This window comes from Notamacropus eugenii, chromosome 2 (assembly GCF_028372415.1).
Source record: "Notamacropus eugenii isolate mMacEug1 chromosome 2, mMacEug1.pri_v2, whole genome shotgun sequence".
In the NCBI taxonomy this organism is placed as follows: Eukaryota; Metazoa; Chordata; class Mammalia; order Diprotodontia; family Macropodidae; genus Notamacropus; species Notamacropus eugenii.
In genome coordinates this window covers 83,801,718-83,815,449 of record NC_092873.1, presented here as the reverse complement: position 1 = coordinate 83,815,449, position 13,732 = coordinate 83,801,718, and the positions used below count along the sequence as shown (strand labels likewise).

The following is a 13,732-nucleotide window of genomic DNA, read 5'->3' as shown; positions in this document are numbered from 1 at the left end:
TGTCTTCCCATCTTCCTTTGAGATTACTTTTCCTTTAGACTATACAAATGCATACATAAATGTAAATATGCATGAAGAAATTTGTACTTTTCTCCCCCTTCAGAATGGGAGCTCCTTGAGGGAAGGCACCTCATTTTGCCTTTTTTTATGCCCCCATGCTTGACAGGATACCTGACAGATAGTAAGTACTTAATACAAACATATTGATTGTCTGCTCCCCTTTTCAGATTTGTCAGTCATGGGTGATGAACACAGATTCAAAATAAAACTAGTTGCGGTCCCAAGAGCTTTTGCTGCAAATAGCAAGTCTTGCCAATCACAGTTTAGGGCTTGATACAATTATTTTTACTTTAATGAAATTTCAATAAGCAATAAAAACTTTACCATGACTTACATATATAAGAGATTTTATTTAACATACAGAAGCTCGCAATTTTCTCAGCAAGTCAAGTTGATTGTTTAATACCTCCACAACCCAAATAAACTTTTCTTTTTTTCCCTTCTGGGGCTGATGTCCTTGCTGTCCAGAAGGTTTCTGACAAGTTTGCAAATAAGGAGAAATCTACAGGGACCCCAAAGAAGGAACTGATCTGCCTGTCTACCCTATGGTATTCTTCTTCTCTAGCGGTGAAAGTCATATACTTTCTGTGGGACAAGTCCCCTATTTTCAATCTTAGTTTTTTCTGATTGATTTTTCTTTTTCCTTGTTAGGATATCTTTCAGGCTTCCCCTATTTTAATTTTAGGATCCCTGTATATGGTAGCTAGTGTGTGTGTGGCCTCTGGTCAGCCACTATGGCCCTACATTGGAGGCAACCTTGGCCATCTTCCTAAGAGGGGAGAGTAGAGGTGTTGTTGCATCAATTTTAGCTTTTAATGTTATAACAATAATCCCAAATAACATAGTCAACAATCTTACAATTTTCATAAGTGAGAGCCAAATTATTTTAGCTGGACTAAACTAGGGTTAGCAGGACTTAACTGGCTTTAAACAATTTTTTCCACTATCTTGTAGTTTCATCAATATTCAGGTTAAAAATTGCTTTGTCTACTATCATTTCTGACTCATAACGGTCACTCAAGTTTTACAAGAGAATTTTATTACAATTAAAAAAAAATAATAACACAAACAGTAAACTTCAGATGACACTAATTGCATTTCCAAATCATCACATATAGAAATTGTTGCTAGAAGGTTGGGCTTACCAAGTGCAGAGGCTGGTTGGCTTCTGACCTCACACTGCTCTGGCCCATCCCCTTTTCCCCCTCCCTACAATTGCAGGGTGTGGTTGAGGGAGTGGTTTGGTCTGGGATTTGGGAAGGAAGGAAAAGGAAGGCATCATTCCTTAATTGAGAAGGACTGAGGACTGGGTAATGCCAGGAGGGTGTAGAGTCCACTACCTGAATTAAAGGTCCAGGAGTTCATTGAGGAAGGGGATTTTGTAGATAAGGAGGAGTACCCATCAGGAACGTATGAGCTTCCTGATAGAGGATGCTTGTCTTCAAGGAACTTGGTGCAGAAATTCCAGGTTCCAGTTGTGTGAGAGCAAGGACTTAGGGTTTGAGAGGAGAGGTTCACCTGCTTGCCTAGCTGGGTGGGTTTTGGAACTCAAAATCTTATAAAAATGATTGCTAAAAGTTTTCATTACATATAATTTGAGAAAATGAAAATAGCATAAAAATCAAACAAGAAAGCTTGTATAGCTAGGTCACCTTCCTTCACATTGTTTTCATTGATTCCCTTGACATTCTTGATCTTCTGTTCTTTTAAAATTTAAAAAAAATATATTTTTCTGAATTTCATGTATAAACAATTTTTACAATTTTGAGGTACAAATTCTCTGCCTCTCTTCCTCCCCTTCTCAATCACTGAGAAGGCAAACAATTTGATAAAGGTTATACATCTATAGTCATGCCAAACATGTTTCCATATCACTCATGTTGTAAAAGAAAATACAGACAAAAAGTAACCCAAGAGAAATAGAGAAAAATTTTTAAAAAGTATGCTTTAATCTGCATTCATATTTACATCAGTTCTTTCTTTGGAGGTTGATAACATTTTTCATCATTGTGATGGGGTTCAGACTCTGGGAGCCTCCTTGAGCTCCCCTTGAATCTTCCCACTTAATCTGGCCTTTCTTACTCAAATCTAATCTTCCCATTTGTTCCAGCAATCTCAGGAAGCCCATGGGCTTTTCATTATCATTTCAGGTCTCTGTTGCACTCCCCACCCTTGATCCCATCAAAACCCCATTTCCCATACTGCCCCTATCAAGATCTCTGGATTGCCCCACCTGCTTCCCACCCAAACCCTCCATTGTCTGATATCTCCTGATAGCCTCCAGGCGTTTCCAGCCTTTGACCCTCCTTGGACTTCTCCTCAAGACCCTTCCTAAACCCCTCCTCCCATCACCCTGGATTACCAGACCCTCCCCCCCCCAGATCCCTCCTATAGTCTTTTCTGTATTTAAGTCCCACCTTGCCCCCATGAAGGCACTCAGATGCAATCCAGCTCAGACTCTGTCTAGATGAGATTGCGTCCAGCCTGCTTGTGAATACAAGCATCACAAATGCTTAGGTTCCTTAAGAGGCAATGCAGTATGGTGAATCTTTAATAAACTTTGTTTTCTTTGGCTTTAAGAAGGCTTGAGTTGAATTCATTCGAGCATGACGCAGACTGTTGGTATTTTGGGGTTCCCTGTCACCCTTAAACCTCATTAACTGGACCTTAAGAATTTTCTGGGATCCTTGTATTGTTGGGGACAGCTAAGTCATTCACAGTTCATCATTGTACAATATTGCTTTCAATGGGTCCAGTGTTTTCCTGGTTTTTCTTGTTTCACTTTGTATCAGTTCACATAAGTCTTTCAAGTATATTTCTGAAAGCAATACTGCTCATCATTTCTTATAGTACCATAGTATTCCATCACAATCATGCCACAGTTAAGTTCAATCATTCCTTAAAAGATAGGCATCTCCTGAATTTCCAATTCTTTACCACTACAAAAAGAGTTAATAAATTTTTTTTCTGTGTGTATAGGTCTTTTTCCTCTTTAATAAATGTCTTTGGGGGGGAGGAGCCAAGATGGCACAGTAGAAAGATACACACATGCTAGCTCCAAACCCACAGCCCATAAAATACCTGTAAAGAAGAACTCCCAACAAATTCTGGAGCAGCAGAAGCCACAGAACAACAGAGTGGAGGAGATTTCTGTTCCAGAGAGGAGACCTGAAAAACCAGCACCAAAGGTCCATGGCGCACCAGACCCAAAGCAGACCCCAGCCCTGCATTGGCTGCGCAGCACTGAGAGGAGCAGATCCGAGCAGGCTTCAGGGACAGAATCTCCAGTGGCCACACAGTTCCCTCCACCCACAGGCACCAAAGGTCGGTTTTTGGCCTGCTGAGAGGGGACTGGGGTATCCCCATAACTCAGACCCCCTCGGGAGGCAGCAGCAGACAGGGGCTCCCAAAGCAGGCAGGAACTGGGATTCATTGTTGAAGGGCTCCACATAAACCCCCTGAGGGAACTGAGCCCTGTGTGGCAGCCCTGCCCCCACCAGAGCAGCTGAACTTAATCTCACACTGAATAGCAGCCCTGCCCCTGCTGAAAGCCCTGAGGCTGGAAAGCAGCATTTGAATCTCAGACCCCAAGCACTGGCTGGGTGGATCTGGAGGCGAGGTGGGTGTGGAGAGGACACTCAGAAGTCAAGTAACTGGCTGGGAAAATGCCCAAAAATGCTGGGAAAAAAAATAAGACCATAGAAGGTTACTTTCTTGGTGAACAGATATCTCCTCCCATTCTTTCAGATGAGGAAGAACAATGTTTACCATCAGGGAAAGACATAAATGTCAAGGCTTCTGTATCCCAAACATCCAAAATAAATATTCAATGGCCTCAGGCCATGGAAGAGCTCAAAAAGGATTTTGAAAATCAAGTTAGAGAGGTGGAGGAAAAACTGGGGAGAGAAATGAAAGAGAGGGAAGAAAAGCATGAAAAGCAGGTCTACACCTTGCTAAAGGAGACCCAAAAAAATGCTGAAGAAAATAACACCTTGAAAAATAGGCTAACTCAATTGGCAAAAGAGGTTCAAAAAGCCAATGAGGAGAAGAATGCTTTCAAAAGCAGAATTAGCCAAATGGAAAAGGAGGTCCAAAAGCTCACTGAAGAAAATAGTTCTTTCAAAATTAGAATGGAACAGATGGAGGCTAATGACTTTATGAGAAACCAAGAAATCATAAAACAAAACCAAACGAATAAAAAAATGGAAGATAATGTGAAATATCTCATTAGAAAAATGTCTTTGGAGTACAGACCTACAATACTAGTAATAATATTGCTGAGTCGAAGGTTATGAATAATTTTATAGCTGTTTGGGCATAGTTCCAAATTGCCCTCCAAAATGGTTGGATCAGTTCACAACTCTATCAATAATGTGTTAATATTCCAATTTTCCCATATTTCCTCCAACATTTACCATTTCCCTTTTCTGTCATATTTAATAATTTAATGCAGTTAAAAGTATCCATTTTACATCCCATTACAGTATCTCTTATTTGGTAACATATTTTCCCCTGATACGTATATTTAACAGGTATATTATTGCCCTAATTTGCTTATGATATCACCAATAATGTCTAAAAGATGTGCTCATTTTGCCTTTATCTTGGTTTATGGTTTGAGGTTTTGATGGATACCTAGTGTCTGTAAAGCTTCTTTCCAGTTTTCCCAGCAGTTTTTGTCAAATAATGAGTTTTTTCCTGTGTCTGGATCTTTGTGTTTATCCAACACAAGATTACTATGGTTGTTTCCTACTGTGCATTTTGCACTTCCACTGCTCTGTTTTTAAATGAGTACTATGCTGCTTTTTTTTTATGATTGCCACCTTGTAATGGAGTTTGAAAGACAATTTTGCTAGAACACCTCCCTTTTCATTAAAAAAAATTAATTCCTTTGATATTCTTGACCTTTTGTTCTTACAGATTGATTTTGTTTTTATTTTTTCTAGCTCTATAGGATAATTTTTTGGTAATTTGATTGGTATGGTACTGAATAAGTATATTAATTTAATTAAAATTGTGACTTTTATTCTATTGACTTGGCCTACCTGCGAGCAATTAAAGTATTTCCAATTGTTTAGATCTGACTTTATTTGCATGAAAACTGTTTTGCAGTTGTGTTCATATAGTTCCTGGATTTTTTTGGGAAGACAGATTTCCAAGTATTTTATGCTGTCTACAGTCATTTTGAATGCAATTTTTTGTTTTTTCTCTTTCTGTTAGACTTTGCTGATAATACGTAAAAATGCTGATGATCTATGTGGGCTGTTTATATCCTGAATCTTTACTGAAATTGTTAATTATTTTAACTGTTTTTTTTTTTATTAATAATCTGGGATTGCCCAAGGATATCATCCTACTATCTGTGAAAAGTGATGGCTTTGTTCCTCTATTGCCCATTCCAATTCCTTCAATTTCTTTTTCTTCTCTTATAGCTATTGCTAGCATTTCTATTATGACATTGAATAATAGTGCTGGTAATGGGCATCATTGCTTTACCCCAGATCTTATTGGGAAGGGTTCTAGGTTATCCCCACTGTGGATAATACTTCCAGTTGGTCTTAGATAAATACTACTTATCATTTTAAGGAAAGCTTCATTTATTTCAAATCTTTCTAGAGTTTTTAGTAGGAATGCTTATTCTGTACCTATTGAGATAATCATATGATTTTAGTTGCTTTTATTTTTTATTGATATGGTCAATTATACTAGTGGTTTTCTTAACATTGAATCAATCTTTCATTACTGGTGTCAATTCCCAGCTGATCATATTATATGATCTTTGTGATATATTGTTATAATCTCCTTCCAAATATTTTATTTAAATTTTTTTTTGGCATCAGTATCCATTAAGGGATGCTTCTTCTCTTAATAATAGCACCTACCTTCCAGGATTGTTGTGAGGATCAAACAACATGCTGTATACATAACTTAAATGGTATATGAATGCTAGGTATTGTACATTGAAAGAGCAATGAATCTGGAATCAAGTAGATTTTGAATCATGGTGCTGCTACATAGGATCATAGATTTGGAGCTAGAAGGGGTCTTAGAGATCATTGAGTTCAACCCCATCATTTCACAGATTAGAAAACTGAGGCTGAGAGAGTTTCAGTGATTTGTCCAGGGTCACAGGGCTAGTGTTTAAGGAAGAATTTCAATTTAGGTCTTCCTGACTGCAAGGCCAGTTCTCTATCCTCCACACAACTTATCTTTCTTGACCTTGGGCAATCCCTTAGCCAAATATTTTCCGTCTCCAAGACTCATTTTCCTCATCTGTGAAATTTGGAGACTCATGTAGATGATCTTTGAGATCCTTTCCAGTTCTAACATTTTCAATTAATAGATAGGTTCTCTTTTATTTGAAGTCTGTGAGAAAAGGTTGGATACTAAAGAGATTAAAAAAAAATAGAGAAGTAACCATATGTATAAAAGCATTTATAGCAACTCCTTTTGTTGTGTCCAGTGTCTCCAGTCTCCAAGGAACTGGAGATCCAGGGGCTGCCCCAAAATTGGTGAATATCTAAACAGTCTATGAATATGGTCATTGTGCTGTAAGAGATAGTGAAGGGGGTGGTTTCAGAAGGACTTGCAAGGACAGATGAACTGACAGGAAGTGAAGTGAGCAGAACCAGGATAATAATGTATACAATGACAACAATAGCAAAGACAACAAATTTTGAAAAGCACAGGAACTCTAATCAATATAATGGAATCAGCTGAAATTCCAAAGGGCTCATGATGAAACATACTAACCAGCTCCATATGGAGAAGGAATGGACTCAGAGTGCAGACTGAAGCATATTTCCTTTTCTTGTGCATGGCTCATGCAGGGATTTATTTGGTTTGAGTATACATATTTGTAACAGGTTTTGTTTCTTTCCTTTTTAATGACTGGAAATGGGTAAGTGGGAGGGAACGAATTCAGAACTAAAAATCAAATTCAATTAAAAAAATAAAAGCTAAACAAAAGGAAAAAAGGAAAAGTCTGTATACAGCTTGTTGAATATCATTGATCAGGTACCAGTCGAATTAGCTAGATAGTTTCTGTCTTTGCCCAGAGACCATCTTTGAATCTATAATTTTTTTTCCATTAAGGTGAAAAAAACTAAAGAAATAGAAAAAGAGGAAAAACCATGAGGAAGCAAAATAGGAGTAAAAATGTAGATGTCATTGAAAAAGCTGACAGGATCATAGGATCCCATCTAACCCATTTCCTTAATTTTGAGGATGAGGAGATAGGTCTGCAGAGTGGGTGACTTGTTTAGGGTCATACAGGTTAAAGCAGATTCATGTGATAAGAGAGAAAAATGGTAAGTTGGAGATAGAAGACAGAAATGGCAAGAGTTGATTAGGTAATAGAGATCTAGAGAAATCAAGAATTATTATATCAGATAAAAAGACAGAGGAAGGAAAGGGTGATGTAGGGTAGAAAAGTAAAACAAAAGGAAGTTTGATATATAATAATCTTATATATGTAACCAAGGTTCCCATCACAAACAGAGTCCTTCCCTACTGTTGAGGTTATGTGTCAAATTGGTGGTTGGGTCAGTTGAAGTTTCAAGTGAAATTGAAAAGCATTGGAAACATCCCTCTAACTTCAGAAACATCAGTTTCAACATCTTAGCTCTTCCCTGGTGGCTGGATCTTCACCAGCAGTCTCCTAAATGCCCCCTTCACCTCCTTGTTTCTCAGGGTATATATGAGAGGGTTGAGTGCAGGAGTCCCCACAGCATAGAAAAGACCAAAGAATTTTCCTCGGTCCTGGGCATAAGGGTTCTTGGGTTGGAGGTAGACAGTTATGACAGAACTGTAGAAGAAGGAGACCACCAAGAGGTGGGAGGAGCAGGTCCCAAAAGCTTTCTTCCTTCCTTCTGCTGACTTAATCTTCAGCACAGTGTGGCCAATAGCACCATAGGATACCAAAATGAGAGTCAGTGGCACAACGAGGAGGAGGACGCTACCCACAGCCAACTGGATCTCATTGTAGGTGGTGTCCTCACAGGAAAGGCGAATGAGGGCTGGGACCTCACATAGAAAGTCATCTACTCTCCTGTGGGAGCAGAATGGTAATCGAAGAGTGGGTGGTGTCTGGACCACAGACTCTAATAGTCCAATGACCCAGGCTACAATTGCTAGTCTCTGGGTAAGATGGGGGTGCATAATGAGGGCATAATGGAGGGGTCTGCAAATTGCCACATATCTGTCAAGGGCCATGACAGACAGGAGAACACACTCAGTGGCACCTAGGGCCAGGAACACAAAGAGCTGAATGGCACAGCCAGTGAAGCTGATGGTCTTCTCTGGACCCCAGAGGTTGGACAATAACTGGGGAACAGAGCTTGTAGTGAAGCAGAGATCCAGGAAGGAGAGGTTGGAAATGAAGAAGTACATGGGAGTGTGTAGTTTAGAATCCAGGATAGACAGTAAGATGATGAGTGTGTTGCAAACCAGAGTCATCAAGTAGGAAGTCAGTACTACCACAAAGAGAGTTTTCTCTAATCTTGGGTGGTCAGAGAAGGCCAGGAGGATGAAACCTTCTGGAGAGCTTTTATTATTCATGGCCTAGCTTTCATCTGGGCTCCTGAAAATGACAGTAAGGGCGGGGGGGAGATAGAGAGAGAGCTGAGATATTTCTCAAGGTATTAAAATTTATTTTGTTTATGCCTGTGAACACAGCGATGAGGGCTTCTTTTTTCTCCCTTTCTTATTCAGTAATCCAATTCCATTCACCTACTTCTCTATTGACACCCCCTTCCCATAGCCACAATGTTTCATAACAAACAGTAGCTGTCCTCTCAACTCTCTTAATTACCACCACCATCCACTGACCCTTTGATAAGAAATTTATAAATGTGAATGAGAAAACCCAAGAGTTCCTGATTAATTGGTTAAGGGGAGAACATGCCTTGTGTTCCCCCCTCTTTTCCTATCTTCTGCTATTTTTAGATTTCAGAGATATCATCAAAAATATAATAGGAAAAAAAATTAATTTGTTTAAGACAATGAAGTTCATGACCAGTAGCATGTCTAGATAAGATATCGGCTTGGTATTTGTTTTTCTGGGAGCCACACACTTTTACACTATTCTCCCTTTTAACCAGTCTACAAAATGGGATAAATGCCTAGATTTAGTCTTGTGTTCTGAGCTTGAAGAATAGAATTTTCCTCATTTGGGAAGCTTACTGGTTCATAAAATCTCTTTCACACCATATGCAAACACACTGAAAAGACCCAGAGAAAAGAAATGGGAGACATGTACTTGAAAACCCTTTGGTCTAGTAGGAGAGACAAAACAAACACAGTGATGAAAAAACTGGAGGGAAAATGAAAGAATGGCATGATACCATTAGGGGCACATGGAATCAAGTAAACTCTTTGGGGAGGTATCCTTGGTCTTTGGAGTTAAGGTGGAAGAACTGGGACATGGCTTGTGTTTTGTCCTTTGTTTTCAAAGAGGACCATGACATCAGGGAAATGATAACATGACTTGCAGTTGAAGTCAACTGATGTCGTGATTTGAGTGAGGGATGACTGTGCCAGGGTACCAGCCTCACTTTCTCCTCCAGGGCCATCTGGATCCAATGACCAGATATTCATGAGAATGACTGGAGATGGCCCAGGATGTAATGGGAGACCCTGGCCCTATTAGGCTTAGGCCTTTTCAGGTTCTCACTTGGAGTGAGTTAGCACCCATGTAGTGAATAGACTTCTTTAGGAAGTGAGTCATGGGATGGGCCCTCCAATTAGAAAAAAGGAAAAAAATCAAGTTGGGAGACAAGACCCTCAGGTTTGCTCTTCCAAGGAGAAAACAGTTACTATTGACATTCACTCTAAGCCAGGAGAGCCTAAAATATAGCCATTAAGTGAAAGTTGGCCAGGAACTTATTATGATCCAATCTATGAGCTTCAGGGCAAACTGAGTTTAAGATTTTGTGGACAGATAGAAAGGAAGGAAGGAGATACAGAGAGAGAGAGAAAGAAAGATTAGCCAGTAATCCCCAAGTTAACTGGGCAACTTCTTGCCTTCAAAATTTACCTTCCTTTGGGGAGGAGAGGGAGAAGGGTCTTCTGCAAGGATGATTCTATACCTTCCCTTCATAGCATGTACAAAATTGGGGCACAGGAGAGGCAGAAAGCAAGCTGCTTAGGCTGAATCCCAGAACTAAGAGATTCATATAGTTCCATAGGTCAGGCTGAGGGAGGAAGAGTATGGAATGCAATAAGCAACATTTAATGGTGGAGTCAGTAGGAGGGTCAATTGGCCCTGAGAGTCCATCTTGGTCATAGTCTTCCTTCTAGGCAAGATTGCAATAAACTTTTTCTTGACCGACACCAGTCCATCATGTGTTTGCAGGCCGCTTGTGGGATCTTTGTGGGATCCTGCTATTTTTTTCCTCTGTCTCCCTCCATTCCTTGCCTGAAGAATTCTTCATTATCTACTTATATAATCATCTTTTTGCATACTTATCTCACTTTTTCTCTTCTCTATTTTTATCTTAATCTTTCTATTCTGATGTGTTTATCTCTGTCTCTCTTTAGGCTATCTCTTTGTCTGAGTGACTAGCTTCTCTTTTGTTTTTCTGCCTCTCTCACTGAGACTTGTCTATGGTACCTGAGTGTACATTGTTTTATGTGATTCATTGTCTCTCTTCCCTCTCTTCTGTCTTTTTGTTTTCTTTTCCCCTACCTCTCTGTCTATAGTTTTCCCCAAACCATCTCAGCCAGAGACTCTTGTCTATTCCATAAACAGAATACAAAACCTACTTTTTGCTAACTGTCAAACCTACCCCTCTGTGACAACCAGAGATCAAATTTTCCACTTACCCTGAGTCAGTGACAAAAATCTCCTGGGTGTCTTGCTGCTGGAGCTCCACTATGCCAAAGAACAGTGCCTAGCTCCAGTTAACCCATTAAGATGAGAAAAGAAAAGAGAATAAGGGGACACTGCTACAAATCCCCTTTTCAGAGAGAATGGTGGTCACACCTTAGATAGAATTTAGGGGGCTCTTACTCAACAAAATCTCCCTTGTCTAGGTAGTCTGATGCAGATGCAAAGGGTTGCAGGTTGGCAAAATCTTAAGCAATGACTGATTTCTTGAGGAGTGGGGAAAAATATATCAGAATAAAGGCCACGTTACAATCTCAGCAGCTAAGAAGGAGAAAATCAAAGGCACTAAAGAGACATTATTGTGGTACTAGGAGGTTACAGTGATTGAGAAGGAACAGATTCCAGATCTCCCATCCCATGGAAAGATGTAGCTCATTAATTCTGTGTAGACCCTTGGGAGAAGATGATTGAGCCCAGGACCTGGGCCCCAGGCCAGCAATTAACTTCTGGGGCTCTTGATGAGGGTGAAGGGAGAGAAAAAGAGCCCAGGGAAATGAATAACACAGCAGCAATGATAATGTTAGATAAAGCTGGTTGTGTTTTGCCTGATAGCAAAGACCAGAACATTCTGATTCCTTCTGCTTTCCCTTTCATTCACACTGGAGGAAGCCATGCATCCTTATTCCTTGCTAATCCCTTCTAAATTCCTAATACCTCCAATTCCGTTCCTGCCCAGTCCTTTCCCCAGAGAGCCTGAGCATAAGACATAGGAGGGGAGAATTTTAGTTTGTGTGTAGAAAGGAGGAAGGGAGTAGTAGTAGGTTCTTTGAAGTAAATCAAATAATTTTCAATTTCCTTGATCCAGATTGTCAGGATCAAGCCCTTGGCAGATAAAATTGTTTATGCAACTATCCAGAATCTAGAGGACCTTTCTAAACAAGCTTTTCATTCCTGGAATTATAGAGCCTACATCTTAGAATTTAAACTGGTCAGGAAAAGGGCATTGAAAATGAAACCCTTTATAGACTTCAAAGTACATTTTTACTTCAGTGAAATGACCAGGAGTAAAATTAGCTGGAACTCAAACCCAAGGATTCTGCCTCCCTCAAGACTTGCTCCCATCATATCATGGCATTGCAGAACCTCTGTAAAGTACTAAGTAATTTTATGAAGGCTTTTCCTAGACATGCACTAAGGGGAGTGGGTAAAGGCAACACTAAAGAGTAGGGCCGAGAGAAGGGGTAGGCAAGGTAGGTGGCTGTCTGGTGTAAACACAATGTATGAGTATTTGTATGGTACTTTAAGGTTTTCAAAGTAGTTTGCAATCATTACCTTATTTTATTCTCACAATAATCTTGAGAGGTTGGTGGAATTATTATCCCCATTTTCCAGATGAGGAAACTGAGAGGGAGGCAGTTTGGAACTCAAAAATCTTATAAAAATGATTACTTAAAGTTTTCTTTATATATAATTTGAAAAAATGAATATAGTATAAAAAATAAAAAAATAAGTCTTATATAGCTAGATCACTTCCTCCACATTTTTTCATTGATTCCCTTGACATTCTCGATCTTTAGGTCTTTAAAAATATTTTAAAAATTATTTTTTTCTGAATTACACGTATAAACAATTTGTCCAATTTTGAGTTATAAATTCTCTGCCACTCTTCCTTCCCTCCCTAACCATTGAGAAGGCAAACAATTTGATAGAGGTTATACATGTATACTTGTGCAAAGCGTCTTTCCATATCATTCATGTTGTAAAGGAAAACACAGACAAAAGAAAACCCAAAAGAAATAAAGAAAAATTTAAAAAGTATGCTTTAATCTGCATCCAGATATCATCTGATCTTTCTCTGGAGGTTGATAATTTTTTTCTCATAGGACGTTTAGAATTGTCATGGATCTTTGTAATACTAGGAACAGCTAAGTGATTCATAGTTGATCATTGTACCATATTGCTGTTAGTGGGAACAGTGTTTTCTTGGTTTTGCTTACTTCACTTTACACCACATCAGTCTTTCAAATATTTTTCTGAAAGCATCCTGCTCATCATTTCTTGTACCACCATAGTATTATATCACAATAATATGCCACAGTTTGTTCAATCATTTCTCAAATGATAGATATCTTCTCAATTTCCAGTTCTTTACCACTACAAAAAGAGTTGGTATAAATATTTTTTGTGTATATAGATCTTTTTCCTCTTTTAAAAAAATCTCTTTGTGATACAGTCTTACAATAGTAGTAGTATTGCTTGGTCAAAAGGTTCTGCATAATTCACGAGGTTGAGGGGTGATGAGAACCCCAAAATACCGACAGTCCGAGTAGTGCTCGAATGAATTCTACTCAAGCCTTCTTAAAGCCAAAGAAAAGACAGTTTATTAAAGAAAAGATTCACCAAATTGGGTTGCCTCTTAAGGAGCCTAAGCATTTGTGATGCTTATATTCACAAGCCAGCCAGATAGAATCTCAGCTAGACAGAGTCTGAGCTGGATTGCATCTGAGCGCCTTCATGGAGGCACGATGGAACTTAAATACAGAAGAGTATAGGAGGGATCTGGAGGGTGGTTTGGTAGTCCAGGGTGATGGGAGGAGGGGTGTAGGAAGGGTCTTGAGGAGAAGTCCAAGGAGGGAATCCAAGGAGGATCAAAGGCTGGAAACAGCTGGAGGCTATCAGGAGACATCAGACTAGGGGGCACCTAGTGGGAAGCAGGTTTCAGTATGAAAAGCCAGGTTCTGTGGGGAGATACAAGGGGAGCTCAATTTGAGTATGAAAAGCCAGGTTAAGTGAAGAGATACAAGGAGAATTCAAGGAAGTTCCCAGAGTCTGAACCCCCTCATA

General features: G+C 39.4%; 1 protein-coding gene across 1 annotated transcript; it reads right to left on the bottom strand.

Moving 5' to 3' along the window:
• Nucleotides 1–7,635: 7,635 nt before the first annotated feature.
• LOC140525821 (olfactory receptor 2H2-like) lies at nt 7,636–8,720 on the bottom strand. The gene has a single exon (XM_072641511.1). It carries the CDS (start codon nt 8,617–8,619, stop codon nt 7,681–7,683), a length of 939 nt encoding a protein of 312 aa, XP_072497612.1. The 5' UTR covers nt 8,620–8,720; the 3' UTR covers nt 7,636–7,680.
• Nucleotides 8,721–13,732: the final 5,012 nt, after the last annotated feature.

Excerpts from the sequence above, each read along its gene's own strand:
- LOC140525821 (XM_072641511.1), bottom strand. The coding sequence starts at position 8,619 with ATGAATAATAAAAGCTCTCCAGAAGGTTTCATCCTCCTGGCCTTCTCT.